At 26.7% G+C, this 18,852-nt stretch overlaps 2 protein-coding genes and 2 pseudogenes across 2 annotated transcripts; 1 reads left to right on the forward strand and 3 right to left on the reverse strand.

The window, feature by feature from the left end:
* Positions 1-1,976: 1,976 nt before the first annotated feature.
* On the reverse strand, positions 1,977-5,841 carry LOC149059523 (uncharacterized; annotated as a pseudogene).
* A 3,076-nt stretch (positions 5,842-8,917) lies between these two features.
* Positions 8,918-9,542, reverse strand: LOC149059524 (uncharacterized; annotated as a pseudogene).
* A 2,929-nt stretch (positions 9,543-12,471) lies between these two features.
* On the forward strand, positions 12,472-18,379 carry LOC149059525 (heterogeneous nuclear ribonucleoprotein A1-like). Its single transcript, XM_089217413.1, has 11 exons — positions 12,472-12,529; positions 12,606-12,656; positions 14,012-14,145; positions 14,209-14,329; positions 14,492-14,628; positions 16,962-17,044; positions 17,110-17,289; positions 17,632-17,844; positions 17,905-18,018; positions 18,085-18,175; positions 18,246-18,379. The coding sequence occupies exons 1-10, from the start codon at positions 12,518-12,520 to the stop codon at positions 18,117-18,119; spliced, it is 1,080 nt and encodes a 359-aa protein (XP_089073539.1). The 5' UTR covers positions 12,472-12,517; the 3' UTR covers positions 18,120-18,175; positions 18,246-18,379.
* Positions 14,651-16,962, reverse strand: LOC149059526 (uncharacterized). The gene is made up of 2 exons (XM_089217412.1): positions 14,993-16,962; positions 14,651-14,926 (listed from the first exon to the last, which is right to left on the reverse strand). Exons 1-2 carry the CDS (start codon positions 16,467-16,469, stop codon positions 14,880-14,882), a joined length of 1,524 nt encoding a protein of 507 aa, XP_089073538.1. The 5' UTR covers positions 16,470-16,962; the 3' UTR covers positions 14,651-14,879.
* Positions 18,380-18,852: the final 473 nt, after the last annotated feature.

Below are 18,852 nucleotides of genomic sequence, written 5' to 3' on the forward strand. Positions count from 1 at the left end.
AAATTAGAAGTTAAAATATATAAAAAAAAACTTCTCAGTGTGATACACAGTGGAATATTGTTGTTGGAAAAACTGTCAGTTAATTATAGAAAATTTGAAAGCAATTGTTGTTTTAAAAGAAAACTGCAATATTTAGTTTAGCAGCTAATCTAATAAGCTAAATAATTTAAAGTTTTGAGAATGATATATTAACTATTAGTTTTATTGAAGATTTTATTTCACTACTTCTGTCGAAAAATCCCTTAATAGTATCACCATTAACAAGGTCTTCCTAGTCAAACTCATAAATGGGTCGATCGACTGTCCTGAACTTCTCATCCAAAGTAAACTTTAAAATTCCCTGTGTCCAGGTCCGTTCTTCCTATCCTTTCAGTATTCCGCTGTGTACGACAAATTATTCACAAAACAAACCACTAAATAGAATGATGCGTATTGCTAATGAGGATCCGTCTTTTAGTTTTTAAGTTTAGTTTTGTAATTCTTTTCTTTTGTCTCATTTCTTTTTCTATTTTAATTTTTATGTCTACTATTCACTTATAATATGTAAATTTATTTTCTGTACTTTGGGCTGCGGCCCGTATTAAAATAAAATAAATAAACAAATAGGTAGTTCATCAGTTGAAAAATCTATAGTGTAAATTCTTAATTAATAATATTGGATTGTATAATTTTAAATTTAAATAAAATGTTTTCAACTGATAAAATCAGTCTTAAAATAATGACTGAAGCTATAGACAATTTCATTAGATTTAAAAAAGAGGGAATTGTTTATTAATCATTTAAAGTTGACTTCAGCATAAGAAACTTAGTATCAAAATTGAGCATTATTGAATTTATAAGTAATATGATATTATATGGGTTCAAAAGTAAATTTTTAATTGATAAATAGTACATATTGTAAGTTATTTTTATGATTTTATTACTTATAAATATCTATGATATAATGCTAGGTATTTTAATTCTTAAATAAATAAACTACATAGATACCTATGATAGAATATTTTATTTTATGTTGATGTAAAGTATAAAAATTACAATTATATAATATAACAAGATAATCTTAATTGGTCTGAATATTTTTTATTCATCGATTGGAATCCAATGATGAATTAACAAAGAACCCATTAATGCACATAGTTAGGGCGCACTAGACAAAAAACTAAAAATCACAAACAATATATAAATTAATGAAATTTTATTAAATATACAAATCAATTTTTTGTTTATCAATATTATTAATCAAAATCAAATCTCTTATACATAGACAATTTACTAAGACTACTATTACAAATACAACATTAAATAAAAAAAAATAAAAAGCATATTTTAACCAAATGTTGTAAAGTAATATTTAATTTTTTTATTTTAGTAAAATTGTCACGGACTGAAAACCAGTACCGTTAAAAAAAAACCTCGAAGAAAACATTGGAATACCGATAATCATTGAGCAAGCTTGTTATTTTACATGGATATTAAATAATAAATAAAAATGAAACTAAAATTAAATAATCCTAAATAGACATGGCGGCAATAACCAGACATCTTGCCAAAAAAAAGTTATAAATACCAAAATTTGAGCAAGGTTATTATATCAGGTTGTTTAATGCTAAGAAATTTTAAGAATATGAATTTCTTTCTCATTTTTTTTTTTTTTTATAATGATATATTAATGCTGAAAAGCTTTTTGTTCATCCTAAAAAAATATTTTAATTGGAAATGTATTGTTATTGCTGCCTCGCCATCATGTAATATTAAGATAATGGAAAAATTAACTATTATAAATAAAAATTACTATAGAAAAATATCTTCGGTTTGACAATAAGGTACTAAAATAAATTCATTATGATTAAACTTAGAGAAAGTACTGTTATAAAAATAATCAGAAAAATGAGTTCACATTCTACATTGATCTGATATACATATTATACCTTTTCAAATGATTGAATTAAATTAAATAAAAATTAAAAAGATACAAACTAAGCATGAAATTTAGACTTATGCAATTTCAACGAGTGAGAATCCTTAAATTTCATTGGACAATATTCACATTGTATAGGATTAATTTCAGGGTGTAAAGATTTAATATGACGAAGCAAGTTGCATTTTGTTATCATGATACTACACCAATTGCATTTAACAGTTTTTGATTTTAGATTTTGTTTAGGTTTATTCAAACGAGAGTGACGTCGTCTAGTATGTTGACCTAGGGATTGTTTTGAATCAAAATAAGTTTTACAATTGGAGCAATTCTGCGATTTATTTTGTTTTTCAATTTTGTCACCTGTGCTCTTAGTTATTTTTGTTTTACCATTAGACGTTTTAACACTTCTGTGTGATAGCAAGTGCTCTTCAAAGCTTGTCTTAGTTAATAAACATTTTTTTTGACATATATAACATATCACTTTTTTTGTTTTTGTTGCTTGGAATGAATATTTAACTTGTTGCGTGTAGTGAAATCTTATTGCAATCCTTATACTTTTCACTTCTGTTTTGAATATTTGAAACAATGTTTTGGGATTTTATTATGCTACCATTTTTGTTTTGATTTTCCTCTTTTTTTTTGTCTAATGTCAGTTTTCTTCTTGAAATTTTGCTTCTTTTAGAATGACATTTCATATGACCGTTTAATGCTGATTGAGATTTGAACGATTTAGTACACAAATTACATTGATGGAGCTCGAAACTACCCTTTGAAATGTTTTTACAACTATCAAGATGATTAAGAAATTACAATACACATACGTTTTGAGTCAAATTATTCGGCTAATTTTGTTGTACTGATGTTTCTGATTGGTTTGCTAATTTCGAGCTTGATGTAGAATTGTTGTTGTTCCTACTTGAATTTATTGACAAACTACTTCTTGAAGTAGTCGGTATTTCTTCAAAACTTGTGGATGGATTTGCCATGCATAGATAATTATCACAGTTATGCACATTCAAATGAGCACTAAGAGAAAATTTTGCATTGCAAACATCACAAACGTAAGGTTTACTTTTATGTTTTAAATTTTTATGGACTACAAATTTTTCAAAATTATCAAAATTAGCATGGCATATTTTGCAATCAAATTTTTTATTTCCGTTGACATTTTTCTTTGTGTTTGAATATGTAATAATCTCAGTTATAGTTGTTATTCGGGTTTCTTCAATTACATCAGTAGCTTCAACATTATTCCTGAATTCCCTCATAGAAGATCGCCATGTAGTATGTTCTATTCTAGTTCTTGAAGTTCTAAGTTACATAAATAAACAAAACAGAAACAATATCAGGTAATATAGTTAAAATATAAACAATTAGGTATTTAATACATTTAAATGTGAGCATTTAATAAAATTCACTACCTGAAGGTTTTTTCTGTGAAATATGAACTTAACTACCAGCTTATGCCACATATGTATTATTGGGACTCCAGACTATTAGTATATATATGTATATAAAAGTATATTTTTTTTCTTTAAAAAATGGAATTTAAGTTAATTTTATTTCTGAAATCAAGGATTTAAAATATATACTATTGTAAAAAAAAAAATAATAATCGGAAATATCAAATATTATTTATTATTATTATTACAAATAATAATGGTTATAACATTGAATATTCAGAGAATATAACATTATAGTTATTATAACATAAAACTGCTTATTTGTATCCCTTATAATATGCTTGTGTACTCATTCTTAATACTAAATATTATATATTTATTCATTCATAGAATTGACTGCTGAATTAAATAATATTTAATATTAAATGTGAAGTTAATTCATTATATTCTAGTAATGAATTGACTTATTTTGTTGGATTTCAACATTGACTAAACAATAAAAGTATTAAAAGAACGCTACACAGGCATTTGTTTTCTCTTTTTACAAATGTACAACATGAACAATTTTATGAACACAATAATACATTTTACTGTTACTTATAAAATTAGAATGAATTTACCTATTTTAAAATTTAAAGGCAAGAATATTATATAATATGTTATCTCCGAAGACTTTATTGATATTTTTATTTTTATAGGAGTTATGAATAATTATGATCATTCTAAAATGTAGAAAAAAAAAATTTTAAAAATTGTCACAACTTACTTAATAGTATAATATCAATATTTGTCATTCAAGTTTCCCTAGATAATGTTCTTGTCTTTAAATTTTATAAAAGTTAAATTTATTCAAATTTTAGAAATTACAGAGTAAAATGTGTTATTGAGAATGTAAAATTTACCATGTTTTATGTTTGTAAGACAGAGTACACAAATGATTGTATGGTGTCGTCTTTAAATATTTTTTAAATTATAAATTCATAAACTACAATGGATGCCACTTATAAGACACACAGATATAAGGTTCAGTCGTTTAATTGGCTTAAATTTTCTGGGACAGTTCATACGTATCTATATACATTAAAAAAATTTGTCTAAAACGCTCAAATTTCATAAAAAGAAGATGGTAGAAATAAACATTTTTGGTTAAAATTTAGAAATAAATTTGTTTTCAAAAATAATATAATTTTGTTGATTATTGTTATTTAAAAGCAGCTTCCACTATATACATACAGTATTACAGCATGATAATTTGAACATAGAAATGAATAGTTTGTGGAGGTGTATCAACTAAACATATAGATTCTTAATTTTCTTTACCAGCAATAATATTAAAAAATATACAAAGTAATAGGTATTTGCTGACAGTCCGTCTTTGCTTAGGAACATTAATCCATGTTTAAATAGAATCTAATTTTCATTGTTCTTTGGGACAAAGTTTGAAAATTGATTTAGTGTTGATTAATGAAACACCTTAAATTGTTTAGCAGGACAAAAGTCCCTTGTAATAGACCCCCAGCTTAATGCACAAAAATAAGATATTTTTTTGAAAATGTATGTCCAATATTATTTGGGTCTATGTTATTGATTAGGTATTCGTCTCTTAAAGTGTAGAGCATTAGTGAGGCTTATATAATTAGAGCTATTAGGAAATAAATTAAAAATGTAGTAGGTACCTTCTTAATGAAGGACTCGATTCAGGACATCAAAACCCTATTTTAGAGCATTTGTAGGTACAATAAATAACATTTTGTTAGAATGTTTAAGACTGTGAAGTATAAAAAATAAATTTAAATATTGACATACTTGTGTATCTCAATTTTTTTAACATCTTCCAGACACTCTTGTTGCGTTGATCCAGTAGGAGTATTTAACTCATTTAAGGATTCTGACGTATTCTTATTTTTATGATTCCTAAATCAACATAACAATAAAAATATAGTAAGCAAATCACACTTATTTAGGCATACATAATACATGGTATTATATTTTAGAAAATTGTACTCACAGGCCAGTATACTTTTCTATCTCTTCTTCAGTTAATCGTGTAAGTATAACACGAGGATATAAATTTAAACCAGTGAATTTCATAGACATTTTGGAGTATTACTGAAAATAGTAATAAATAGTAAGTACAGTAAGTGTTAGAATCACTTTATTATTAAAATGTCACAAACAAGTGCGTTATGATTAAAGCAATCACTGTCATAAAATTACTATCTATATAGATAAATCGACTGATTGATGATAACTACTCAGAAAAAAAATATTTACAATTAATATAATGTTACATAATTATGGGTGATACCGTGAAACATTAAAAATCAAATTAGGTAGTTCAAGTTATAGCATAAGTTTTATATGGGTGCATCTAATATATGTATTGGATTTGGTGTTGTACTATGGAATATTTGATGATAGTCACGACTTTATGAGCAATACATTTTGAACATTTGAATATTACACAATATTGTTGAAATTCTCACTTGTTAATCGTACTGTTTCTCAAGATGTATGCAATCGGACTATGGTAATTCCGAATTTCAGTTAAAACTTGATTTGTGAACGGTCGACGGTAAAGAACTGTACTTGAGTTCAACTATGTTCAATGGTCCAAGATAAATTAGATGGCGGCGATACTCGAACAACGAAAGGTAAACAACGGTGACTTAACAGGGCGAACAAGTGGTTTTGTTGAACGCGGTGTAACAAAAGATTCAGAAAGCCCGCGACCCGCGTCGTTGACGTCGACACTTCATGAAACTAGATGCTGCGGTGTGGAGAGGATACCCTACGCGCTTGACGGCGGTTTCCAAAGAACATATAAATAATAATAACAACAATTCTCATCAATCTTTAAGTTGGTTCATTATTGTAAAAATATAAAATGTTTATATTAAAAATTGAAATATTAATTTAATTAATACATTTAATTAATATTAACGCAGTGGCTATTTTCACGTCCTGTCCCCTGATTGGACGTAATATTAATACTGATAGTATAACTGATATCAACCACGGATATATATATATATATATATATATAGTCCGTGATATCAACTACCATAAATGATAAGTGCCATATTTTAAAAGTATCTTAGAGATATAATATAATAATATAACAACATTTCCCGCATAAATTTGAATATTAAAATAATATAATATAATTATTATATACTTATTTATATATAAGAGCAGTATACAAGTATACTATAGATTTGTATAGTACAGTCTTACTTGATTTTCAGCATTTACATAGTTGTCCATTTTGTGGAATTAAAAAAATGTAGGTATATAATAAATATGTCAATTGTGTAATAAAATAATAAAATTTATGACTAAGTCAGTTGTCAGTTGTGTAGTCGATGTATACTACAGTCTAAAAGTCATATAACTATAATCATCAAAACATCAATAAAAAGTCACTGGTAATTCCATTTTTAATTCATAATTGCTATATATAATACCATTTCAAATAATCATATATTGATCCGTTGTAATACAAAAAAAAAGATTTTCGTACTATACAAATCTATAGTATACTGCTCTTGTATATATAACAATATAATAATTATATTATTTAAATATTTAAATTTATGCGGGAAATAATGTTATATTATTATATTATATCTATAAGATACTATTAAAATATGGCACTTATTATTTATGGTTATACTATCAGTATTAATATTAAGTCCAATCATGGGACAGGACGAGAAAATACATAGTTTCACGTCGGACGTGAAAATAACCACTGCGTAATACTAAATATTTTAATTTTCTTTATAAACGTGGGTTCGGTATTAGATTAAGTATAATATCACAAACATAGATAATATAGTGGCTCCGTTAGGAGTCGCAGTGTTTAATTTTTATCATGGAAGAGAGACTGCATGACGATAAAATGACATTTTAAGGTTGTTTTATTAATGTTATTACAAAAACTTATTATGAAAGATTTTAATGCTATAACCTTTAATAACAAATTTTAAGGCACATTTAAGGCATAAATAAAAAGTATTATTTTCTAATATCTTACTTATTTAATATTATTTTAATATTTATTTTTAAATTATTTTATTAAATATTGTATAACCAATAATAAAGGAATCCATATAACATCAAAGATTGTATCACTTTATTTTCAGTTGATATAAACTTGATCTATTCTTATATTATCTATGAGCACAAATAATACGAATACAATTTAAACCACACAGTCTTGAAAATCATATACTATGGATGGAACCATTTCCCGGTATATTAAAGCACGTCATATAAGCATATTTTTTTTTCAGTCTCTTGCTAATTAGATTTTCCGAGATTTCACTACATACATTATTATCATTTATAATAATAATTCAATTTTTAATACAATATTTTTATCACACCATTTTTTTACGTTTATGACTTGAGGCTGTTAAAAAATATAGCAAACTGATTTTGCCCACTTGCATATAATTATTGTATTATATTATGCATATTGATTTTTATTGTATAAATTTGTCTTAATGTTTTAATATTTTTCAAATCTCTTACAGCATCTAGAGCAGCTATTTTCGCATTACCTGTGGAAATTTCCATAGTTATTTTTTCTAATTAGATTACATATACCTAGATGCTTTAATGCTCATATTCAAAGGGTTTTCAAATCTATTATTTCTTCCTTTTAGGGCCAGATTAAGACATTTCGCGCAAGGTTCAAATAAAAAATGTCCACCGGAGAGTCAAATTAAGTCTTTATGAGTGTTTGAATTCTGAATTTTTACAAAATTGGATATTCACTGGATCGCTCTTGTACTGATATATATTTTTTGTCATTATATATAATAAAAAAGTAACTGCGGTAACATTAAATTAATAACATAGGTATTTATTTTATTGATTCTTTTATTTAATAATTTATGAGAAACAAATAGTTACGATGTAGTGTAAAAACGTGGAAAGCATTTTTAAAAACGATGATTAATTTGAAGAAAACTTCCATTTCATATTTTTATATATAGATTTCTGAAAAATGAGAAGACATTTGTTGCCTCCATTATCAAACAAAACTCAATTAGTTCAAAAAGCTTTAAAATTATTTAAAAAAAAAAATCAAGTACCTACTTTGAATTATGTTTAGTGTGGCATGATTTGTTCAATATAGAATAACATTGTATGTGGATCATGCTACAAAATCATAATAATGATGTTTAATTATGTTATCATGTCTCACAGTTATTTTATGTATATTATGTTTTTTTTTTTGATAACGTATTTTCATTACCTACTGTTTAAATTCCATTGATTGTGTTTAATTACCACCAATTCAATCCTATAATGCTTGCGTGTATTTCAATATAAGCACGATAAGTATGAATAGTGATAAACAAATATCAATTCATCAAGATAATTTATTTTTTATTTTTTTTTAAACGCCATACAGCTTTTACAATATATTACTTATTAATGAATATACATTATAACATACCTATATACATATCCAAACATAACATATTGAATATCAATAAATTAAAATTATACAGTAGTACATAGTAGGCTCCTGAAAATTAAATTTAACGGAACAAAAACCTAAATTAGAAAAAAATGTTTAACTAGTTTGACTATTAACTAAAGACATAGTTCTCCTTAAAGGATCATCATCCAAAAAATGTTTTGACACTGAAGAAAGGTAGTAAGGGTCACGAGAACGGGTTGTAACCTGGAATGCGAAAACCTATACTCGATAACAAGTCTGGCGAGTCAATTACACCAGAGACTAAACCATTTAAAAGTTTAATATCACTCATATTTCTTCTTTCGCTTAGGGTGGATAAATTGAGTGCTATTAAGACGGGTTTATAGTCATGGAGTTCATGATTAATGCCCATAGATCGAGAAACCATGTTTAAGAAACGATGATGAACACGTTCAATTCGAATAATATCACATTTGGTCCTTGGAGACCATACCACAGATCTATATTTTACAATTGATCTAACTTGAGTAGTATATAATATTAACAAACATCTTACAGACATGACCGACCCTGCATGTCGTCTTATAAACCCTAATGATCGCAATGCTTTGCCTACTATCCAGTCAATATGAGGTGTAAACGATAACGTTGGAGTAAAAATAAAACCTAAATCTTCAACTTGGTTAACTCGCTGTAATATCACGTTATCAATAGAGTAATCATATTGAATAATTGAGTGACGTCTCGAAAAAGACATGACTTTACATTTATAAATTGCCAGCTCTAACCCAACTGTATTACACCAATGGACTAACTTATTCAACGATTCTTGTAACGAAATAGCATCACTCTCAGTGCCTAACGCAATTAAATAATTTTATATCATCCGCAAATAATAGCTTTTTGCTGTCAACAGAATTGCATAAAGTATTTATTAGAATATTAAATTAAAGTGGATACAAGTGCCCATGAGTGTTCTAGATAGGGGTATTAGCCTGTATTGAATGTGTTAAATTTGAATTTAATAATATAAAACCATTGTATACAAAAAATGATTTTGATCTAAGGAAGTCTGAAAAATATTATGATAATATTACGTCTAGTATAGTATTTTATTTTGCTATTGGACATTAGTGACACAGTACGTTGAAATAATTTTACTCGAAAAATATTTAAAAAGTTTCAAGTACCCAGGGCTAATATTTTTAAATTACAACAAAATTATTAAAAATGTTATTATTTGTTTTAATATCTAAAGAAAAATTGTGTTCATATATTTTTTTAGTAATTTTTAGTTACAAAAACGAACCAATTAATAACTAACTACTTATAAGAACCTTATTTTTAAATTTAAATATTTAGGTATATGAATCAATCATTTCGTGCATTTTTACAAACTAAATAATTTTAAAATTTTTGAAATTCCAATGAATTTTGTCAAAATTTAAAATTTAATTTTTATAAAAAACATTCTCCTTTAATTTTCTCTGACAGCAACTTATAAGGTATTATATATTTTCAAGTTTTTTAAACAAGGAAATGTAATATTGACAATAAATAAATAAAATAAAAAAATGCTCACGTTTATAAATAGCTCACTGTCAAACAAGATATTTTGAAAATTATGTCATGTAAGGAAAATGGTTACCTATATTAATAATAGGTGAAAATTTCCAGTTATTACAATAATTATTAGTATTCTGAATTCAACCAAAAAAGTAGAAATAGGTTTTGCTGAAATTCCCATCGTTTTCAACTCAACCCTTTTAAAAATGACTGTAATGTTTCAATTATCACTTTTCTAATTCACCAACTAGATTTATTTTTCTATAAGAAAAGATGTTGAAGTAGAAAATCGGAATTTTTCAACTACCCAAATGATTGATGAGACAGAAAAAAAAATTGTAAAATATTTTAGAATGCTACTCCAATAAAATTCTAAAATTATTTTCTTTAAAACTATTGATATTTACCCATCTTTGATTTTAAACTTGTTTTATTTTATGATAGTTTGTTTTCAAAGTAAACACAGGTGTTTCGGTTTTTCGACTTAGAATCTGAGCTGAATCAGGAATTGCAACTATAGACTCTTCTAACTCATATTCAACGATGATATTTTCAATGGCGGCTTGATTTAAATTGTCCTCATAAAGGTCGGATTAGGTATGTTAACTAAATTTTCAACAATTTTTTTTTATAGTTACCTACTACTAAATAACTATTTTTAAATTGATTACTTTCATAATCAACCTAAGGTCTAATTGGTATAAGTTCGGCTCCTAATATGGAATGATAATAACCTGCAGCCAAACGTTCTAGATTATCAAACTAATAAAAATTTGTATTTTACATTATAATAAGCCCATGTACTTTTATTCGTAAAATATCACTATTCGTATTTTAATAGGTACTTGCTCGTCTGGAAATGAATAAGGGAAAGCTGTACCTTCTACATATTCGAGCGAGAACTTTGTTCTCTCTATCGGTCAACTCTGGAATAGTTATTACCATATTACCAGTTAGTCTTTTGGCGTTTCGGAGAGCAGAAGATTGTTTAGACACATTAGATTTCACTTTATAACTATAAGATAACAAAAACATTTAAAAATAAATTGCATATTTTATAAAAAATATATACACAATCTTATAATTTACATTTGCTAAAATGCACTTTATCAACCCCTCACGTTTTATTATTTTAAACAATTTGATTTTTATGCTTAAAACTATGGTGCAAACATTTTTTAATGGAAACTATTATTTTAGAATTTACGTTTATACGCATACGCTCAACATTACTTTATTCCAATACGCAACGCGTACTTATGTTTTTTTTTATATCATATAATATGATGTATTTGAAGCAGGCCAGATTAGTAACCAGTTTAGTAATCTTAGATAGGTTTATTCATTCAATATTTTAACCATTATTTTGAGTAACAGTAAAAAATCTGAAAGAGTTGCGCTTGTACCATTAGAACTAAATATCTTTCTGATTTTAAAAATTTCTTAAAATACCATCTACATTTTAAAAACATAAATATAATTAAAATTAAAAGTATATGCAATTTAATTGATGAATATACTTTAAATATTTACCATTTTTACCTCTTCACTATTAAAAATAAATTTTTAAGCCCCTTATTAGATAATAAACTAAATGTTATAAATAAACCTAGGCCATGATTGTATAACACATGACCAATTCTCATTATATTAATTTAATATGCTTTTTAACTTTTTATTTTATATTTAGTATTGATAAGCATTATTTGTTAATAATAAGTGGTTAGGTTTTTATCTATTTTAAATAAAAAATTTTGTATTTCTAAGTTGGCATAACCGATCTTCCGAAATTTGATTTTGATGATATTTTGCTGTTATCAAAATCGGGAAATCTGTCCCAGCCCCAAGTAATGTGTTGTGTGTTTTTAAATTAGGTTGTTAACACTGTAGTAGCGCCGATTTCATACAACAACAACCGGTCACCATTGTTCCAACGCCTGCGTTTCGGCTCCGAGTTCTTGACTCATCTTACCGTAACACCTGTTGCTGAGTGTGATTTCAATTTTTGTTTGTGAATTTTAGTCTTTGATCTGATTTTATCCTAATAAACAAATCTTAGAAACATTTGATTGAGATTTGTTGATTTCAATTAATTATATTACCATTTTTTATTAAAATATTTTTTTCTGATTTTGATTGTACCTATTATCAATTCACTCATCAATCATGGAAATTAATGTGAGTAAAGTTAAATTTATTTAAACTCAAACTTATTTAATCTATTGCCCTAATTGTCTTTGTTACTTTTATACAGCCATACGTGAACCTACATGATACATTGAAAACCTATCGGCGCTCACACAAGGTATTTTTACACATATTATAAAAAACAAATATACTATATCCAGTAAGATAACACACCGATTCTACGCAACCTCTCGTGTCACTTTTCTATTGTAACCAGCTAGGTTAGTTTAGCCATATAGCAGAGTATCACGTAAGGCCCGTTTCACATGGACGCGTATCATACGCTACGTACCTATCGTACACGCGTATTTTTAGTTTACATAAAGTTCATATGCGTCATAATAACGAGGGAAAAGTTTCACCGTCGGAGTGACACATATGCATTTAACTAATGTAATTGAAAACGTTTGCGTACGTTACGTCACGTATGATACGCGTCTATGTTAAATGGCCCTAAGAACGCGCAAAATAACCGATTTAGTTCGGCTCGCGGCGCGTTCCTTCGCTTAACTGAGTATAGATATATTACCCCTTATATTATTGTATGCACATCCAACATTATTACTTTATCAATGTTCACATAAAAAACCATTATCATATATTAATAGAAAACCGTGATCTATTCCCGTTATTTTATCAATAATGAATAAAAAATTACTAAGGTACATATTTAATAAATTAAATTGTTGTTAAATTGTTGCCACGCACATAGAAAAAATCAGGAGGAGAAAGCTCATAAGAAATTTATAAAAATTGTATTTCATACCTCATTGATAAATAAAATATGGTGTGCATTTAATATTATCACCTTTAAAAAAAAAAATCAAAAGGAGGAATTGAACCCTTAAACTTTCCCATGTACATAATATATAAGTATATAACTATGTTGTCTATTTAATATTATATGAAATAGTTTAATACTTAATACCATCACTAAATACTTAAAATAAATTTGATGCAAGCTTAATATATCACAAAAATGTTATTAGCATAAAATAATATCTGATTTGAAAATAAAATTTTTAGTGCCGCTGCTTTAATTTATTCTTCGAAAAAATGTATCCGAATCATTAAATTATTGGTACTAAAAAATTTGTTTGTTATTTATGTAATAATATCGAATTTATGTGGTCGTTTTAAAATACATATTTTTCGTAATTAAATTTCTGATAAATTGAGTTGTTTAGAAAAAATCTATTCATTTACTAATATAATAAATTAAAATTCAGGATATTTAACTAATGTTTTTAAATTATTAATTTGTTTTATATCTTTGTTTGAAGTTATACCGTGTTTTGCTTTCACTTGGTACTTTGTCTGTAATTGGCTCTATGTTATATACATAAACCTTATAAGTGTTACAAATGGCGATTCTGCATCTGTGATAAAATTGAGTCATTATCTAGTTGTTTACTTTATATTAACTGTATATATTTTTGACCTAACTTAAGTGGTTTTTTTGTTTTACTGTAGAATCCAGAACATAACAGAAAATTATTCATTCGTGGATTAGATGACTTCGCAACTAATGATTCACTTCAAGCATATTTTGAGCAATGGGGTGAAATTGTAGATGTTATTGTCATAAAAGACCCTATTACAAAGAGGTAACCATTTCTTTGTTGAATATTTTATCTAGTAATTAATTATTATATTGCATAAACATTTAGATCTAAAGGATTTGGATTTATTACTTATTCTCAATCGTCCATGGTTGATCGAGCTATGTCAAATAGGCCTCATATAGTAAATGGTCGTGAAATTGAAACTAAGCGAGCTGTATCACGTGAAGTATAAAATTTACATCAAATATTATTACGTACAATTTAAAAATTAATTTCTAAATTTAATTAACTATTATTTTAAATGTTTCATAATTTAAACTAATCTATCATAAAAATAGTAAAAATGTTTATTCTTAATCTTAAAAATATTTTATTTTTATGATCTTAGAACATTTGTGAACCAACTATTTCAACAACTGCTAAAAACATTTACGTTTATGGTATAAAAGAAATATCAGAAAATGATCTTCTTGAATATTTTGGAAAATTTGGCAATATTATTAATATAAAAATAATAACTGATAAGTAGGGCTCGGAAGTTGTTGCATTGAAAATCATGAAAATATGCATGCAAAAATGCATTAAAATATTACCAAAAATGCACGAAAATATGCACAAAAAAATTTAATGCACTCAAATATGCACTGAAATATGTAATTAAATTATTATTTTTATTTTAAATGTAATTTAATAAATAGTAATTAATAATATAAATAATACAAATGTGAATAAAAATTAGTATTCATACGTTTATACACTAAACATAGTCAAAAGTTTCAGTTTGAGTTTTCTTCGGAAACATTTTTTCTTGAGTTTTCTGGCTCTGAAAAATTAAAACAATGTTCTTTAAGTACCTATTTTTACTGTTTAGTGTTGTATATTATTTTACCTTGGAAATTGCATTGAACAATTAAAGATTTTTTGATATTTTCGAATTTGAACGATTGTCGATTGGAAGTGAGTAAATTTTTGTACGCGGAAAACGAACGTTCAACGTCAACTGATGTTATTGGACAGTTTTTCATACATGTGAGATCATTTAAACTCCAATCTTCGGGTAATCTATCTGTGTCTTCTTTTCCATTTAAAATCTCTGATATTTTTAAAACTGCTTGATAGCCTTTATTTTTTGATAAAACAGACTCAATCTTAATTTTAATTGTTTTCCCCATTTCTCCATTAATTTTAATTAATTTTTCTTTTGCTTCTTCGACAATAGAAATGGAATCTACCAGTGGAATTTCTTGTTTTTCAAGTCTTGTAATTAAATCGGGTAAAAATTCAAAATTTGATTTAATAAATATAAGTTGGGCTTCAATATTTTGATCAGAAAGACACTTTTTTGAATTTTTTATTGATACTGCATCGTTGTCATCAAAAGAATTTACGATTAATTTTATTTGCTCAAAATGTTCACAGTAGTAATTGGCGGCCTTTATCCAAGTACCCCATCTTGTCAAAATTGGTTCAGGTGGTAGGGATAGAGATGGAGCTATTGATTTAAAATATTGAATGCGAGAAGGTGCTTTACTGAAAACCTTTTTCACGTTTGCGATAAGTTTGTCAACTTTCGGATATCCTGCTCGTACAGTTTCCGCGATCCTATGAAATGCATGGGCCAAACAAGTAATGTGTATAGTTTTTGAATAAAATAATTTAATGGCTTCTCCAGCTTTAACCATATAGGGGGCAGCGTCACTAAGGAACAATAATACTTTATCGTGCTGAACACCGTTCGGCCAAAGTAAGTGCATTGATCTGTCAAATAATTTGCAAATTGTGGAATGATTACATTTTTCCAGCTCCTCAGAATGTAAAAGAAAAATCTTATTACGCTCAGTTTCATTTAAAACACCAATTACAACATTTGCCACATATCTGCCCGTAACATCCGTTGTCTCATCTATTGACACCCAAATACATTTATTTTGAACATAACTCCTGATTTTTTGAATTGTATTTTCATAAATTTCATTAACATAACCTTTTCTTAACGTTGATTCACAAGGAATTTCTTTACCAGTGTACATCGATAGAAATTCTTTAAAACATGGATTGGATAATTTATTCAAAGGTATATTGGCTGTCAACAAAGCCTTACATAGATCGCGATTGAATATAGACTTTTTCGTAGCGTCCGTTATAAACGGTTGTGTAAGTATTTTACTTGTGAAATTTTCAACGCGCTTAGCTGCCCGCTTATGTTTTTCCGTCTTAAGATGTTGGGTGACAATAAACCTTTTATCCACGCTCACTTTCGTTTCACAAAAGTTACAAAACAATACATTTTGGTCTGCTGAAAAAACATCTGACCCAAATTCTGCAATATATTTTTTAACTAAAACACTAGTTATTTGTTTAGGCATTTTTGTTGTGAAACGAAATTAAATTCAAAATGTAGTAAAATTTACAACAAAAATAAAAATAAAATATTATGATCGTAAGACGCGCACACGAGACCGCAAGACACGAGACTGATATGTGTACAATATAGCTAGCAGCAAGTAATGACGAGCCGTATAGGAAACTATTTTTAAAAAAAAACCAGAATGTTCTGTTCAAATATCTTATCTTTATTTGACGTTTATCGATAATAATTGATTTCGATAGTGCACAGAAAACTCTTATTAACTATTATAAGAAATATTCAAGTCGTACTTAAAATATAGCATGTTATATGCAAAAAAATATATTTATTGTGAAAAAATGCATGTTTTCATTAAAACCACAAAATATGCAAAAATATGCAATTTTTATTTGATGTATTTAAATTCGTTACAACTTGAAACAAATTTCTGTCTTACTTGGCAACTTATTGGACTATTCAATAAAAATATGCAAATTCAATAAGTTCCGAGCCCTACTGATAAGGAATCTGGTAAAAGAAAAGGATTTGGATTTATCGAGTATGATGATATAAAATCAGTCGAAAAAGCTGTTCGTGAGTATTATTAATAAATTAATATTTAAAAATTAAAACTTAAATATATGATTGTTGAAATATAGTTTTTAAAAGTCACCAAATTGCCGGAAAAAGAATGATTGTAAATAAAGCTATTAGGCGTGCTGATGGCGTTGTTGGTATCCGAGGTGGACATGGTGATCGTGGTGGTGCTGTTGGTGTAAGTAATGGAAGTAGCTTGGAAGGAAAACCGCAAAACGGACAATGTGGAGGACATAATAACAGTAATTATGAATCTATAAAATATATTTATTTACAACAATACATTTTGGATTCTTTTCACATTTAATAGTATTCATGAATTTAAAATAAATGAAGTTTTTAACTTATACAATCATATTCATTAAACAATAAACTCTATAATACCCTTACCTAAATACTTTGTAGATAAAAGTAACTTAATTAAAATGTTTAAAATATGGCTCTCCTACAAATAGAAAATGTTCTATTGATAAAATATTAAATAGATAAATTTTATAAACAAACAATAAAATGTAATTTACTATTTTTAGTGTATTTGTATGTATGAAATTTATTTTATGTTTTATACTTTAATTGTATATTAGAATCAAATGGTGTAGGTGGAGGTTATGGAAATTCTGGAACGGGAGTTAGAGGTAGCCATATCGGAAACGTTGGCGAGTATGGCGGTAGTACAGTTGTGTACAATTTAAATTATGTTGGAGCCTGGCAAGGTACTCCTCAAAGATGGGTTAACAATAATTCATCATGGAGAAACCTAATACGTGATAGTTCAGGAACTTTACAACGACTACATTGTAAGTTTAAAAAAATATAATTTTCTTAATATTATTGTCTAATTTCAATGCATGTTATAGGTTATTGCTTGGATCCAAATCAAAGTTATATCCCTATGATAACATATTATACTTCACAATATTCAGTATGGTGCAATCAAAGAGGATGTAATGCGGGAGGTCCACAACAACCTTGTAAGTTGGTTAAAAACACTCTTACCCATAATATTAATTTTTGTCTATTTTCAATGTTTATTATAGGTTATAGATTGGATCCAAATCAAAGTTATACCTAACTCAATAAAGTCATATAACACCTCTAATTATCGTGCTACAGCTAATGGAAATCCAGGTAATTGTTCCTTATATATTGATTTTTCATTTTATTCAACATTTCAATTTTATAATGTTTCTTTATTCAGAAGCTGATAATGAAAATACTGGTGAACACACGTTATCACATTCATCTAAAGGCAAACACTGTTAAATCTGTAATACCAAAAATTATTATGAAAGATTTTAATGCTATAACCTTTAATAACAAATTTTAAGGCACATTTAAGGCATAAATAAAAAGTATTATTTTTTAATATCTTACTTATTTAATATTATTTTAATATTTATTTTTAAATTATTTTATTAAATATTGTATAACCAATAATAAAGGAATCCATATAACATCAAAGATTGTATCACTTTATTTTCAGTTGATATAAACTTGATCTATTCTTATATTATCTATGAGCACAAATAATACGAATACAATTTAAACCACACAGTCTTGAAAATCATATACTATGGATGGAACCATTTCCCGGTATATTAAAGCACGTCATATAAGCGACGGGTCATTTATGTTTGATGTGCGCATGCATGAAGCAAACCGTCGCATATTTAGCTGTTGACTGCTGAATGATATTAGATACCTCGCGCGTTTTTTCAAAATAAAAATTTAATATGGTCTACTGTTATATTAAATTTAAAAATATAAGTTACACGCCTACTCAATGAATGTTTTTCTTAATTATG

This window comes from Diuraphis noxia, unplaced genomic scaffold (assembly GCF_037042655.1).
Source record: "Diuraphis noxia isolate RWA-SAM2 unplaced genomic scaffold, SU_Dnox_SAM2 contig0001, whole genome shotgun sequence".
Classification (NCBI taxonomy): Eukaryota; Metazoa; Arthropoda; class Insecta; order Hemiptera; family Aphididae; genus Diuraphis; species Diuraphis noxia.

Excerpts from the sequence above, each read along its gene's own strand:
- LOC149059525 (XM_089217413.1), top strand. Across the intron at positions 14,629-16,961 it reads ATAAAAATAATAACTGATAA|CCCTACTGATAAGGAATCTG; the intron begins GTAGGGCTCGGA and ends ATAAGTTCCGAG. Across the intron at positions 17,845-17,904 it reads AACTTTACAACGACTACATT|GTTATTGCTTGGATCCAAAT; the intron begins GTAAGTTTAAAA and ends TGCATGTTATAG.
- LOC149059526 (XM_089217412.1), bottom strand. The coding sequence starts at position 16,469 with ATGCCTAAACAAATAACTAGTGTTTTAGTTAAAAAATATATTGCAGAA. Across the intron at positions 14,927-14,992 it reads TGTTCAATGCAATTTCCAAG|AGCCAGAAAACTCAAGAAAA; the intron begins GTAAAATAATAT and ends TTAATTTTTCAG.